Source organism: Bactrocera latifrons, unplaced genomic scaffold (assembly GCF_001853355.1).
Source record: "Bactrocera latifrons isolate USDA-ARS-PBARC rearing strain unplaced genomic scaffold, ASM185335v1 scaffold_1, whole genome shotgun sequence".
In the NCBI taxonomy this organism is placed as follows: Eukaryota; Metazoa; Arthropoda; class Insecta; order Diptera; family Tephritidae; genus Bactrocera; species Bactrocera latifrons.
Genome location: NW_017534407.1, coordinates 3,281,126 through 3,297,173, shown reverse-complemented (window position 1 = coordinate 3,297,173; position 16,048 = coordinate 3,281,126). Strand labels below are relative to the sequence as shown.

Sequence of the window (16,048 nt, the reverse complement as noted above, 5' to 3'; positions counted from 1 at the left end):
TCTGACTCTTCAACCGAATGATTTTTTTAAAGGAACATAAAAAGGAAATTCTCTCTCTTTTCGAAACTCGGAAAAAAAACTTAATTGAAAAAAATTCGATTTATCTAATCCCTGTCGATATCTGGACAGTAGTAGAGGAATTAATTATTTCCTAAAATGTAAAATAATCCTACATACTTCCAATTAGTGAAATAAGAAAAATCAGAAACATGTTTTTTTAAGCTGACCATCTAAAAATTCGCTTTCGAATCGGCTCCAAATCTTTTCCAGAACATTTTGAAGACTTCCTAGTGTTCACTCGTAGTTGGTTTATCAGCACAGAACAATGACTTGACGTAGGTAGACAATTTTAGTACCTAGCCGATATTATTAAATCAAAACTTTATATCAACAGATATTTTTTTTGGATACTAGAACAGCTTAAAGAACTTTCCGAAATTGAAATGGTCATGACAAATTGTATACCAAGCATTCAAAATGTAAATGTCAAGCGTATGCGTTTACGTTGACAGCTGATTAGATATCCCTCTAGCCAATTCTTCTAATAATAAAGCTGAGAATTATTCTCATTATGCGCGAATAGAGTAATTGACTGTTAGAGCTATCACAACGAGGAGAGGATAGGATTAATAAAGGCAAAGGGCTCACTGCATCGATTACAATCGAACTTGGACCAAAGGTATGGTTGGCTCAGCGGTAGAACAGACGAGGGAGGGAGAGCACCGTTCGTTTCCATTCCTCCGATGGCGAGGCTATGATGCCTACCTTTCCAGATCGTTAGCTTTACAGTTACTTAAGATTTCACTGCGCCACATATACTAGTTATAATGCAAAGTCATTCGATGCATTTGATAACAAGGTTAGGCATTCCTTTACCACCTCTGATTACCCAGCTAGTGAGCGGAAGATTAGTATCGTCACCCTGCTGTCAGAGAAGAGAGTCACTTCTGTATAGAAGGCTGCACAACAAAGCAGTAAATCACTGCAGCATAACACTGAAATTGTCCAGATGTCTGAAGTGATGTTGAAGTTGAAGTTGATAGAGAGTTTCTGACAATATATCCGTCCTCCAACATTCCCTCAAGCTTTGAACCAGGTATGTAGGCGGAAAAAACCCCGTCAGATTTGGTTTGGTGACACTATAATCCAAAGACCCGGTATAAAGTCAAAGTGTGTAAGCTAGCTATCATAGCAGCTGTCAGGTCCATACACCTTTCGGCGATATCTATAGATACTATATGCAGAATAGCTTTAAGTGCCATGGTTGGAATGCACCGAAGTGCAACACACATGCTGACGAGCGCCTCTCGTAGAACACTCTCGACTTCTCTTGCAAGTATGGTCTTTACTAGAGTACTCCGTTACACAAGGACCCTATGGAACATATGGGACTTGACTATGGTGTCGTAGAGCCAGAGCACTACTTTCGGTGAGAGACACTACCTTTTCCCAATGTCTCCTCTGCAGCAGTATAAGGTAATAAATATCTTATTTGCTCTCTCCTCGATGTAATGATTCCATTAAAGCTTCACATCTAAGACGAACCATAAATACTTCCGTAGATTACTTAGGCGAATACTTCCCATCCGCGGCAGTGGTGATTCCGAGATCTTGTATCTCCTAGTAAATACCACCATGTCAGTTTTATTTGGAATAATAACGAGGCCACTTTCGACCACTCAAATAATGCTCAGTTAAAAATATCACCTCGTAAGAAAGAAACAGTTCAGGTTGCTCTTCGTCCCAGATGCGACAATTTTGCTTGTTTACGTACCCATTGAGCTAGAAATGGACCTCATCGCTGAACAAAATTTGGATCGAAAGCATCGGATTTTCTTGGAACATTTCAAGACCACATAGAGCGAGGCAATGTCGTTTAGGAAGTTCGAGCGGTTTCAGTTCTTGCACAAGCTATATTTTTTATGCTTTGAATTTTAAATTTCGACGTGAAATGCACCTCTGTCAGCTAAAGCTGCTGTAACTAACTGCGTGCTGGACGTGGTATATTCGGTCGAATATTATCCAATAAGAAATGCTAGGTCTCCAGGTGAGTGATAGTATGCTCAGTAGGCCGATTATGTTGACCATAAGTTAAGCGAAGCCCGCGAAACACATTATTTACGGAACATGATTTTCATAAAATCATTGAACAATTTGTAAACGTTGTTCAGGGGTAAGTCTTTCCATGATAAAATGCCAAACAATGCTGATCAAAAATAAAATGACAGCTTGACACAACTCACGCGAGATCTAGCAAAAAAAGGCTATGGAAAAATACTTCTCCACTTCTGGATCACTCCTTACAGATACAAGACAAACCTATCGTATGAACTCCAATTGACTTATTATTGCTGACTGTTGCACTCAATTTTAAAATTACGAAAATTCTCAGTCGAACATTAATTTGAATTTTTAATGAATTGATTTTTTGTTCAAACCGTCGCGTGCACATAATCCCACAGGAAAGACTTTATCACAATTGGTGAACCCATCTGGAGCCAAATTAAAACTAATTTGAATTTCAATAGATTTTACCAATTTTTTGCTTTCTCACTTTTACATGCGAACTTACAAAAAATCACATACACGTTAAACGCTCAAAAATAGCCACAAAAAGCGGTTGGAGTTTTTTTTTTTTTTTTTTTTTTTGTTTTATCATTTATCGAGACAGTTGACCTACCCTGCTTTGGCATTGAACTATTCATGGCTAACCTGTGCAAATTATTGTCTTGGCATAGAAATTTTAATAAGTCAACACGCCTTTTTCGGTGCTCCGCGCACTTTGTGTGAAGTGATGGACGGCAATAAAGTTTGCAAGTCAAATTATCGAACATCTGTATATACCATCTGTACATATGTAAACCCATTGTCGTCACTAACCGTGCATAAAGGTGCTCATCAGCGCTTAAATGGGCGCATAATTTAACCAATCCGCCATTAACGCCCTATTGACGCAAACTATGGAATTTATCGGCAATTATGCAGCCACAGCGATCAATTTGCTATCGATTTGCAAATATCGAACGCCCCTTAGTCTACAAAAAAAACTTGTTGGCAATCAATTATATCGTACACATGTGTTTACAGTCGCAAATAATGAGACGCATTTTAGCCGCAATAGCTCAATAAATAAGGGAGATGCGCTAGTCGCCTATACAGCAATAAGAAAAATTACTTAATGCCTTAGTGCGAATAATCAGCTAATAGTCTCGTATTAATCATTAATTCACATAATTTGTGCGGAAATAAAATGCCATTTTTGTTACATAAACAACTAATCATGACAGCTGACGGAAGGGGGTGCTAAAACTCAGCGGGGCGTGGAGGCCGCACACCGTGACAATAAGCGCGCCGTTACTTGAGGAATGCATATCAACTTAAGTGTGTGCTTAAGAAGACACTTGGAATTAGACTGTTGTTAGTGAAGAGCAACCAAATAAGAGTGTAATTGTTTGTTTGAGCTATTCAAAGGCTACAAAAGCCAACATTGAACCCACACAGCTGACAAACGCACACAGGCACACACACACACACACACATACCTGAATGAGCTTGAATACTGCGTTAGCAATAATGACGTCGCCGACACTCGTGCTGCTCTTCAGAGACTGATTGGTATCGTCGGCCACCCAGTGATTGGCTAATCCTCCAACAACCACAGCCACAAATACGCTCACCCGTTAGACACATATGTATATGCACACCTGCATACACTTCAATTATAACTGTTAGTTGCCGAAGACAGCAAAACAAATTAGCAGCTAACAACTAGCAATTCTTCTTAGCAAGCCAGCAACTTACTGCTGTGAGCTGTCATAAGTTATGAATCAATTTATTTGCATAGTCGACACACATGCATGCATATTCACATGTACATATATGTATGTATATAATACAAATAGCCATATTCATTTGAAAAATTCGCGGCCTCACCGCTGAGCATCGATTTTTCGCTTTCGATTCAACATGCCTAGATTCGAAGGCGTTAATAGACGCGACAGTTGCGGAAACTGGTTATTTGGCTAGTCTGCAATTTAAGCCATCAGTTATTAGTGGTTATTAGTATTAATAAGATTCTTAAAATAAATATGAAAGAAAGGCTTGCGGGACCACTCGAAAGTAGAAAGAATACGACACGAGTTTGTATACGGAATTTCTACATAATATCCAACGTCATTTATGTGATTACCTTGTCACGGTATTCTGTGATTTATTGCTCTCCGATTTTCAGATTTGCACCAAGATTTATAAGTATTTAAATTAATTTTCATGATTTATGCATATGGTAATGAAATAATAAAATTCCTTCCAGATGTTTCATAGCTACTCTCCGATATCACACAAATTGTTTTAGAATAACTTATAATTACTTACAATTTCTCATTTCTCTGACTCAATATATCATTAGAAACCCGCAGAGTCCCATAGAAGATTTACATTGATCTCTGGTTCTGCTCATGTGGTATTTTATCTCTCTCTCTCTATATGAATCGATTGTGATGACTAATCTACTACTAATAAGATTTAGATATAAATTTACTTCCAAACTTTTAACCACTTTTTTTGATGATTTTGTGTATCATAAACAACACTAAGGTTATCTGAGTCCACTATTAGCTTACTAAGATCCTGAAAAATGCGTGTGGCTATTTACTTCAGAGTAATAAATAGTATTCATGGAATAGAATCAATGACTTCAAATGAAAATTTTATAAAACTCACTCTTGTGCACACAGGGTTTATCCGGAAAGTAAGAGCAATGATTTTCTTCCACCGCGACTGTACTTCGCACCTAGAGAGTGCAGATAAACATTTTTTTTTTTAAATCGCCCCAGTTCTATTAATTTTCGGACAAAAACTGTATGTATTAAGAGCTATAAATACCAAAATAAAGCGCACCTTTAATCAGCTAAATTATTAAAAAGAGCAAACAAATTATATACTCTCTCTCAGTCAAACTCTAATCTCAATCTAAATTTCTAGGCATTTTTGTTTTGGTGGTACCCACAGCCCTTACTTAAGCTGACAAGGTCGGCTACTTTGAATGCTTTGTTAATTATTGACAGCTGTTTTGCTTAGACGAGTTTTGGCTTCGATTTATGTTCTAAAAGTCCTCACTTTTGACCAAAACCAGCGTCGCGTTGACATTGTTCAGAAGACATTGGACTTAGTACACGACGATTCGGATCTGCTCCAAAAGATCATAACTTTTGGGAAACATGGGTTTACGGTTATGACATGGAAGTCGAAGCTCAGTTATCCCAATGGAAACTGCCGCATTAGCCAAAACAGAAGAAATAGCGCCAAGTTAGGCCGCCTGTGAAGATTTTGCTAACAGTTTTATTCGATCCAAGGCGTTGTGCATCATGAGTTCTTGTCAACGGGTCGTACGGTCAATAAAGCATATTACGTACAAGTTATGCATTTTCGAGTTTCGTTGCTTGGATGCGAGTATTTGGTCAAAAACAACATTTAACTGGCGCCGAATCACCGTATTTCCCAAACCTGTACCCCGGTCACTTTTTTCTTCCCAAAAGTGAAGCGTCCCATGAAAGAATGTCGCTACGTTACAGTTGACAAGAAAAAACTATATCGCAGGAGGAGCTAAACAAAATCACAAAAAAACGAAGTTCTTAAGTGCTTTGGGAAATTGGAAAAAATGTTGACAGAAATGCAATATATCTTTGATTGGGAGAAAATAGATATTCGTGAATAAACACTTTCTTAAGTAATAAAAAATTCGCGGAGCTTGTTGAACAAACCTCGTATATGACACCTGCTAAATTCTGGCAATTACCGTGGTTCGTCGATGGTAATGTTGCGATTTCGACTTTAAATTCCGATGATTGTTGACTTGTTTTCATGTCAAACTCATTAATCCATTTCATCATGGGAACGGAAGTCACATGATAAGGTTTGTCTGTAGTTTTTGAAAAAGAAATCGGAACAAGTCGAGCAAGAACACGTTTCATACACAAAATATCCATCAAAATTATTCGAACGAACTTGCCAAAGATGTCGAGCTTTCTTTCCACCTCTCTAACACTTGTCTGACGATTTTCAAGCAACATTGTTAACAACATGTTTAATATTTTCATCAGTTGAAAAGGTCGCAGATCGTCCAGAACGGGCCATGTCTTCAACGATCTCTCGACCGTCTTTGAAGGTTTTGTACCACTCGTAGGATTGTAATTTGGATAAAACTTAATCACCACTTTCCAACATTCGCAACGATTGTGCACACGATACGAAGGCGCCGAAGGATGTGTTGCTTTGCGATTGCTACTAGCACGTTGGCACAGGTGGGATATTCGTTCGAATCACTAATCCCTAACAATTGACTAATCGAATATGAAATAAGCGAAGAAAACCGTAATATAAGTGATCGGATATCACTTCAAAGTGTGTGTTGATGTTTTCATGAAATATGGTGTTTTCATCAACTTTAGAAACTAAGTAAGTCAGAACTAAACTGACAATTTTTAAACATAAAGACCCTTGGAGAGGTTCCCATTAATAGAAAGACTTCATATATAATATATTTAAATGCAGATAAATATAATTCTTTTAATTTCAACTGCATTAGCTCCCGTTTAGGCAGTATCATCTGTTAAGCATATTCAGAGAACACTGTCCCAAAGTCAATGATACCCAAGTTTGTTCAAATTAAATGCGTACAAAACACGAGCATTTACAAAGTTAATGATCGCTTAATACCAGTTTTAGTGAATAATTAATGGTATCATTGACATACTTTGATAAAAAGAAAATAATAAATATAACTGTAACTATAAGATATTTACATTAGAAAAGGCTTATTGCAGTAGTAAATCGCCTAATGTGGTCGACTTACCTTTGGCGCTTATCAAAGTTTTAGAGAAAAGCAAATAAAAACGAACAAGCAAATATTATGCACGACAAATAAATCAATGACCACACCGACACAACAACACGACAATCCCGCAAGATATCAAACTGATAAAGCAAGTGCGACGCTTAGGCAGAGAGTACATTTGTACGATTGGCCGTTTAACCAGTTTTTTTCTAGCAAACGTTTGTGTTTATATGCGCATTGGTGCGCATCTCCACCAATATTGTGCCACAGATTGACTGACTGCCTAATTGACCGCCGCCCGTCCGTCAGAGTAACTGGCACTCTGCGCTCAGAGTCGGCGGCTGAATTATAAGTAATCTGTGTGTGTGTGTGTGCATGAAGGTGGCGGGATGCGCAATCCGAGCTGGACATATAAATGCGAAGCATCGCTCAAATCAGTCTTCAACGGCACGCGAACGTGAGAACAAGCAAAGTCGAAGAAAGAGCCGTACGCATTCATAGAAATTAAGAAGCTTGGCAACGATTTAAAATCAGCTAATAAACAATAGCAAATGATTGTAAATTAATTCAGTTCTAACCTTCGCAAAGTGTGATTAATAAATCAGCTTAAAAATCAGTAAACACTGTGTGCGCTCGGAAGGGATATAATACGCGTACGCACGCTTGAACGTGCCGCGTTGCGTGAGCACTTAAAAACGAAGTAAACGCACACGGCGTTTCAAAAATGTCAACGCGTTCGACGCGAGCTCTACGTGTACGCAATGACGCGCCTTGCGTTTTCGCGCTTGTCGCGCGCATTTTCTGCATGCTAGTCGCTTTCAGCGGTAGCGTCAATGCCAAGGTGTACGATCGTTGCGAGTTGGCGCAAGTGTTGCACAATCGGCATCGACTCGATTTGCATGAGGTCGCGACGTGGACTTGCATAGCGCAGCATTCGAGCGGTTTCAATACGGAAGCTTACGCGAGTGGGCTGGCTGGCGGTTCACACGGTCTATTCCAGATAAGCGATGTGTTTTGGTGTTCGCCACCGGGCAAAGGATTCGCTTGCAATTTACCTTGTGAACGTTTACGTGACGCCGATTTGACGGATGACTTGCGCTGCTTGCGTATTATCTACGACGAGCACCAACGGCTTTCCGGTGACGGTTACAATGCATGGAATGCTTATCAGCAGTTTTGTCGTCATGGTGTCGAGAGTTATGTCGCCGACTGTTTTCCAAATCAAAGCAAAGCGCCTGTGGCTCAGCAGACATTCACACACACCGCTTTTGCCAGCGCGCCGGCGCCATATTATACATCCAACGACTTAACGGTGCACACGAACTCAATAAATAACGGTTATTCCACGCATAAACGCGGCAAGATCTACGATCGCTGTGAGCTGGCGCAGGAGCTGTACTACAAGCACAAAATGCCGATGGAACAGATACCCACCTGGGTGTGTATTGCGCAGCATGAATCCAATTTCGATACCTCGGCTGTGGGACGTCTGAATGCTGACGGTAGCTCCGATCATGGACTCTTCCAAATCAGCGATCTCTACTGGTGTTCGCATGATCGTTATAGTGGCGGCAAGGCTTGCGGTCTGCAATGCACGAAGCTGCTGGACAACGATATCAGCGACGATGTGCGTTGCATCAAGCGCATTCATGGTGAACACACGCGCATTTCAGGTGACGGTTTCACCGCTTGGTCCGTGTACAACCGCGACTGTCGCAACCAGCAATACTCAGTTATATCCACATGCTTCCAAGAACCCCCATTACAACACGCAGCTAAAACACACGTTCAAACTGCACCCTCCCACACATTCCCCTCCATCCAGGCGCATCCCGCATTCCCGCAGACGTCCCTACAACCGCAATTCCAGTCAAATCCCTTCCTTCAGCACATTGGCGTTCCACAGGAATCCAAACAAACACTACAAAAACACCACCAACACAAATACACATCCCCCAAAATTGTAACACAGACACACAATCCACAAACACACAAGGGTAAAGTTTATAAACGTTGTGAATTAGCTCAAGAATTGTATTTTAAACACAAATTTCCAATGCAGGATATAGCTACGTGGGTGTGTATCGCCCAACATGAGTCCAACTACGATACAGCAGCGGTTGGACGACTCAATGGCGACGGCAGCGCGGATCATGGACTCTTTCAAATCAGCGATCTCTACTGGTGTGCACACGACAGTTTTGGCGGCAAGGCGTGTAACGTACCGTGCGCGAAATTGCTCGATTCCGATATTACCGATGACGTTCGCTGCATACGTATCATACACGAAGAGCACACACGCATTTCGGGTGACGGGTTTACAGCGTGGACGGTCTATAATCACCACTGTCGCGACCAGCAGATCGAGCAGGTGTCGGCATGTTTCGATAGCAACGAGATAAGTAAGACACAGGTAATTGGCGGCAGCAGCAACAATAATTACCACAATGTAATAGCAACCACAACAACGGCGCTGACGTTGCCTGCAGCGAAGGGTAAGATCTACAAGGAATGTGAGTTGGCGCAAGAACTCTACTACAAGCACAAAATGCCAATGGAACAGATACCCACCTGGGTCTGCATTGCTAAACATGAATCCAGTTTCAACACCGCCGCTGTGGGGCGTCTAAATGCCGATGGCAGCGAAGATCATGGACTCTTTCAAATCAGCGATCTTTATTGGTGCGCGCATGATAAATACGGCGGTAAGGCTTGCAACATACCGTGCCACAAACTGCTCGACTCGGACATCAGCGATGATGTGCGGTGTATTAAAACCATACATGCCGAACACACGCGTATTTCCGGCGACGGTTTTACAGCGTGGACGGTTTATAACCGAAATTGTCGCAATCAACATTTGGAACGCGTGGCCAGTTGCTTTCCGGAAGAGGACTTGCACAAGTTACAGCATACACAACCTGCAGTGGAGATCAATACTGCCGCGCATGACGAAACCGGTGTCGCCGTTGGTAAGGGTAAAATCTATAAGAAATGTGAGCTAGCGCAGGAATTGTATTTCAAGCACAAAATGCCGATGAAGGATGTGCCGACGTGGGTTTGTATCGCCCAACATGAATCCAGTTTCAACACGGCCGCTGTAGGACGTCTGAATGCCGACGGCAGCGCTGATCATGGACTCTTCCAGATAAGCGATCTCTATTGGTGTTCACATGAAGACGCCAACGGCAAAGCTTGTCACATTGCATGCAACAAGCTGCTGGACAATGATATCACTGATGACGTGCGTTGCGTGAAAACGATTTACGAGGAGCATACGCGTCTCAGCGGTGATGGTTTTACGGCGTGGACGGTTTATAATCGCAACTGCCGCAATCAGCAATTGGAACGGATAAGCGCGTGTTTTGACAGCAAACTGTTGGAGCAGGCCCAACAAGCCAACGAAATTCCGCAACGTGAGCCAACTACTTATCTTACACAATCCTCTAATATTAACCAAATAACCACTTTGCCGAATAAAATCAAACACAGAGATGAATTAAACCATCCATTTGTAAATAATATCTTCCTAAATCAATTTAGTGCTGTGAATTATGTGCCAACAACCATGAAACCTAAAACAACCGCGCAACCCATTTCACATTACGGCGTCACAAATGAAATTGTTGCTGTAAAAACTGACTTTGTAAATAATCCATTCTTAAATCAATTCATACAAACACAACAGAAACCACACATTGTCGCCAAAGTCCCGCAAACTGTAACAAATACTAACTTTATTCCCGCTGTATCAAACACTGCCACCTATGCTGCCAACCCCTTCCTAAGTAAATACCAGCCAACTGAAACTAAAAACCAAACATTAATACCCACAATATTACAACAACCCCAAAAACAAAGTTATCACTCCAACCCATTTCTCTCCAAATATACCGGCCAGTCGGCAAGCTTCTCACTAACCGAAACTACAAATAAACTACCATTCAATACTGTCACACAAAGCGTACAGTTAACACTGCCAAAACCGCAAACCTCGCAACAACAAAATTTCCACTCGAACCCATTTTTAACACAATTCATCGAGCAATCCCCACGCTTAACTGCCCACAAGCCCGCACCTGCAGTTAACCCACCGAGAAGCCAAATAGTCGCACAATACCAGAATAATCCTTTTCTTCAACAAATTTCAGCAGCCTCTCATAGTAGCGCTATTAAAACAAGCTCACAAACCCAACAACAACACTTACGTCCGACGCAGAGCAGCACTGAAAAGACCAAGCTACATATTTACCCCACTAAGCCGTATGTTAATAGTGAGGTATTTCGTACAACACCAGTCAAAATCGAAACCAAAGTTTCCACTACAGGAAAACCGGTAACCACAACCACCCGAAAACCACAAACTCAAACTACGAAACAATATTATACCACTTTGCTTACAACCACCACCACAAAAAGGCCCACAACAGTGGCAACCGTTATACGGAAACCCACAACAAATAATGCAGGAAGCGCGACTAAGCGACCTAGCACGACATGGAACTGGCAACGGCCGCAACAAGTACAGCCCGCAAAAGCAACAAGCACAACTCGACAACCAATAAAGCCGCGACCGTCAACTCGGCAGCCGACAACTCGACAACCGACAACTAAGCAAACGACAACTAGGCAAACGACAACTCGACTACCGACGACGAAAGCAAAACCGCACGTAAGCACAAGCCGAGCGCCACAAACAACTACGCCGAAAGCAACCAAACTGTCCAATAACCATAAGACAGCAACAAACGAGGGAAGTACACCCACAACCTCGACGTGGACAACAACGAGAAAACCACAGACTACGAAGAATCCCGGATTGTATCAAGAAAAGAAGACTACTTGGAACACTTTCGCTACGGCAACTACGAAAAGACCGACTGTAACCACTAAAACAACACAAAACGTTGGAATCCAGAAACCGTTAACGACTACAACAACCAGGAAGCCAACAACCATACAGAACGCTGGTCTTCAAAAACCCACAACTGCCGCAACAACAAGAAGACCAACTGCTAAACAAAGTACCACCAAACCTACCTCAAAGAATACTAACGACAAAACTGCCAACCATAGAGTCACTACCACTGCAACACGTAGACCCGGAACCAACGCAAGAACGCCAATAACACAAAAGACTACCGCTGCGTTAAAAATTACCACTACTAAGCGCCCAACTACAACAATGCAAAGAACCACCAAACACGCAACACCTAATAGTAAAACTAGTTCTAATGACAGTACAACAAAAGTGCAACAACAATATTATGCCACAAGCACGACAAGAAAACCGACGACAACTGTCAAAACGCCGACAACGCAAAACACTTTCGCTGCCACACAGCTACCAGCAAGCGCTCACTTGGCCAGGCGTCCAGCAACAGCAAGTCGAAATAATTTTAGTACCACAAAAGTGCCATATACGACTAAGAAAATAACAACAACAACAACACCGTTTACTCAGTACACCAAACCAAGTACACAAAAACCGAAAGTCACTACCACAAAACCGACAGCATTGACGAAAACAACCATCACGGCACGTGGAACTACGCGAAAACCCGCTCTTTATGTTGCAAGCGCAACGAATCAAAAACCGAATGTCACGCGAAATCCAGTTCACACATCACCTACGAAAGCCTCACCAACAGCAACAACAGCCAAATACCGCGATGATCCGTTCAGCCACCCTTTCTTCGACAAATACAAGGAACAATTTAAAGTATTCGCCACGACAACTACACGAAAGCCCACGAGTGCCGCCAAGCAGCATGCGGTGCAAGCGCATTTCGGCGAAGAGAGCGAATACTATAAGCAATTCCGGGATCATGCAGCCGGCAGCGCGAAGTCCGTTTATGCCTATGCCTTTGGACAAAATGGCACGCTGACGGGACATTACGGTAGATAGGACCTTTCGAAACCGGACAATTGGAAGTGAAGTTTGCCGCGAACATAATACTCAAGAGTCTCAACGAAAATAATACTCAATTTATGGGATGCCTACATATAAAGTTGAATTTCAAAGTAGTTCTAAGCGCTTTATATACCATATAATATGAACGAAAACTGCTTGTTAATTTGTGATGCTGTCAAAATGTGATTTTTTATTATAACTGCACTTGCGAAGGGGTGATGTGTACGTGTCGGATATAAAAGTAAATGGTTGCATACATTTCCATGACACCAGTTGCAATATTCAACAAATTGCATGTTTAGATAGTTTTTTAATATTGTTTGTTTTTTTAACTGTTATGTTTTATATAAATATACATATATATTTGAAATAAAATGTACTCTGTATTTGTATACTTTTCACATTGTGCATACGGAAAGTATATTAAATAATTAATTTAAGTGATAAACGTCGATATATTTGCACACACACACACACATATATACATACGTAATTAGATAATATTACTAAATAAAAATAATAAATAAATAATTATTGCAAATCGAAGTGTAGTTAATTTTTATACCCTGAGCAGGGTACATTACGTTTGCAAGAAATTTGTTTTATCTAGACATCGGAGATCATATAAAATATATCTTCTTCTTCTTTATTGGAATAGATACTGCTTATGCTGAGTTTACAACAACATGTCAGCCAATCGCCAATTTGGAAAATTCAATCGAAAATTTCAAGTGTAGGCTGGTCCTTATCTACCTTCTCTTTCTAACAGAGTGGAGGACTTCCTCTACTTCCCCCGCCGGGTAATGTTTTTATCCATTCGGACGATAGAACCTAACCAGCGTAACCGCTGTTCTTAATTTGCTGAACTATGTCAAAGCCGTCGAATATCTCGTACAGCTCATCGTTCCATCGGCTGATGTATTCGGCGTTTTCAATGCGTAAAAAAGCGTAAATCTTCCGCAGAACCTGTCTCTCGAAAACTCGTAACGCGGTCCGAGTCAGTGCTAGGATCTCGGAGCGTACGCAGATCGAAATCACTGGAGACGTGTCTTCTGTTTATCACAACATGATCTCTGTGGTTGGTGGCTTTTCCATCCGGAGACAGCCAGGTAACTTGAAGAATTTCCCTATGCTGTAATCTAGTACTACAGATACAGATTGGGGATTTCATCATGGAGCCGGAGTTTAGGGACCGTTATGCCAAAGATATCCTATTTGCCTACCCTGGCATTAAAGTCGCCAAACACGATTTTGACATCGCGGCAAGAAAGAGCAGCTCTCATAAGTGCTCTCTTCTCCTTCGTCGTTGCGTCAATACAAATCAGCTATATATTGATGCGGATTGTGGCTAAACGTTCATACACCGAGGTAAATGCCATAACTCGGCGACGGAGTCTCTCTCTCTCCCACAGAAATTACGCTCCTTTATATGTCCACGGTAGAAAATGTCACAAAGACATACTCGTCTCAGTCCTTGTCCCGTCCGTCGCATTTCTTGGACGGCAGTGATGTCAGTCTTTACCCTTACGATTACATTGAGCAGCTGGGTAGAAGCACCTTCACAATTAAGTGACCGGACGTTCCAAGAGCCCTTAAATCGTAATTCTTAATACGTTTCGAGTGGTCGTCATCAAAAGGGTGGTCTCTCTTCAAAGGATGTTTTGATTTTTCAGAATCCTGAAGAGGGATGATTCGCCTTAAAAGTTTAGATCACTTTCAAACGGATGTATTTTGACTACCCAGAGGATACTTGGTCTAATAGCGGAGGTCGTGAGCTGATTTAACAATATGTAAACGACGACAGAAACGATCTGGCTACAACCAAGTGAATCAATCAAGAAGGAAGTTTTGAAATGATTGTACCTAATCTTTTTCTATATGGCTTCTTACAACATGGCCGCCGATAGGACAGTGGCCTGTTAGAACCCCAACAACAAAAGAAGGCTAGTTTTACCGAGGGCATGGAAGTTAACTGGTTCTCATACGATCGACTTGCGACTACGCTATGCACGAACTGATGGAAGCCCAGCGCTGACCAAGTTCGCGTGAAGCCCATCCTTTCTTGCCAGCTCATCAGCTTTACAGGTCATCGTTTCCGTTGTGACTTGGCACCCATACTAGTTTCGTCACAAAATGACTCGATGTCATTGATAGCAAGGTTATGCATACCTTAACCAGTCTTCAACGCTCGGCTAGTTAAATCTCACTATTAGTATTGCCTCCCTTCTATCATATTTTATGGGCACTTCTCTGCTGTAGGCTGCACTCCTGAGCAGTAAATCGCCGCTATCAACTGCGACTTGAAAAACACTTCAATAGTTAGAAGGCCTAAAGATGTAATTTATAGAGAGTTCCTGACAATACTCGTATACGGCTCAAGCAACCTTCCCCTCAAGCTTTGATCCATCCGTAAAGAAACTCACTAGCCTCCACTTAGCAGAGAAAATGCCGTCAGAGTTTGTTTTGCGACACTATGATCCATAAATCCAATATAGAGTCAAATCGTGTGGGTATTTCCGTATATGCAGTCATGCGTTCATTTGGAAACCCAGATTTTCTAAGTCTGGCAGTAAAACTAATAAAAACGTCTGACAGATAATTTTTTACACCTACTATGACAACGTTTTTACCATCCATTGTATTGAAGGAAGTAATGAAGTCAATTTGTGTTGGTCAATTGGTCATTTACTCACTTTGTCATAACGATAGAAATTAGTAGCTTATTGGCATTTTCTCTATGTATGAAAACAATAATTATAATGAATCTCAATAGAGTTGAGTAGCTGATGTAAAAGCCTTCAGGAAGCTTTTACACTAGTAGAGGTCGTCAACAATGACCATAAATGATATAAAATGTCAAACAAATAATTCCTATCAACAAATTTAGTTTTTAGCTCGCTGCCATAACGCCAAATAATCCATGGGATAAAGAAATACTGAAATTTTTATAATTTTTATAAATTTCTACAATTTCTCACGGGGCACCAAGTTATGCCCTTAACAATTTACCAACATATAAACGCATCTACATATATGTATATATAGTGTTTACCAACAAACCGGTCAACAAGGTGTTATTTACCGATTGATTAATGTCACCGACGCTTTGTCATTTAACATTTAACCTTGTCAGCGCGATATAAATGGTTGTATTCACTTAAAAAATAAATATGAATATCAAATAAAAAAATATGGATGGTAAAGAAACGAATTAGTTGAAACCAACAATTTGTGAAGAACACCAAATTTAATTTGATTTTGAGTGGTTCACTTTTCAACTTTATCTAATCACTTAGTAA

At 41.0% G+C, this 16,048-nt stretch overlaps 2 protein-coding genes across 4 annotated transcripts in view; both read left to right on the top strand.

The window, feature by feature from the left end:
• LOC108979026 (sensory neuron membrane protein 2) overlaps positions 1-16,048 on the top strand; it is a 60,419-nt gene that overhangs the window by 31,598 nt on the left and 12,773 nt on the right. The window lies entirely within an intron of this gene.
• On the top strand, positions 7,179-13,233 carry LOC108979013. Of its 2 annotated transcripts, XM_018949585.1 has the most exons (2): positions 7,179-10,251; positions 10,987-13,233. In XM_018949585.1, the coding sequence occupies exons 1-2, from the start codon at positions 7,560-7,562 to the stop codon at positions 12,741-12,743; spliced, it is 4,449 nt and encodes a 1,482-aa protein (XP_018805130.1). In that variant the 5' UTR covers positions 7,179-7,559; the 3' UTR covers positions 12,744-13,233. The 2 variants fall into 2 exon arrangements, with proteins under 2 accessions (XP_018805130.1, XP_018805123.1); XM_018949578.1 differs by having other exon boundaries at positions 7,179-13,233.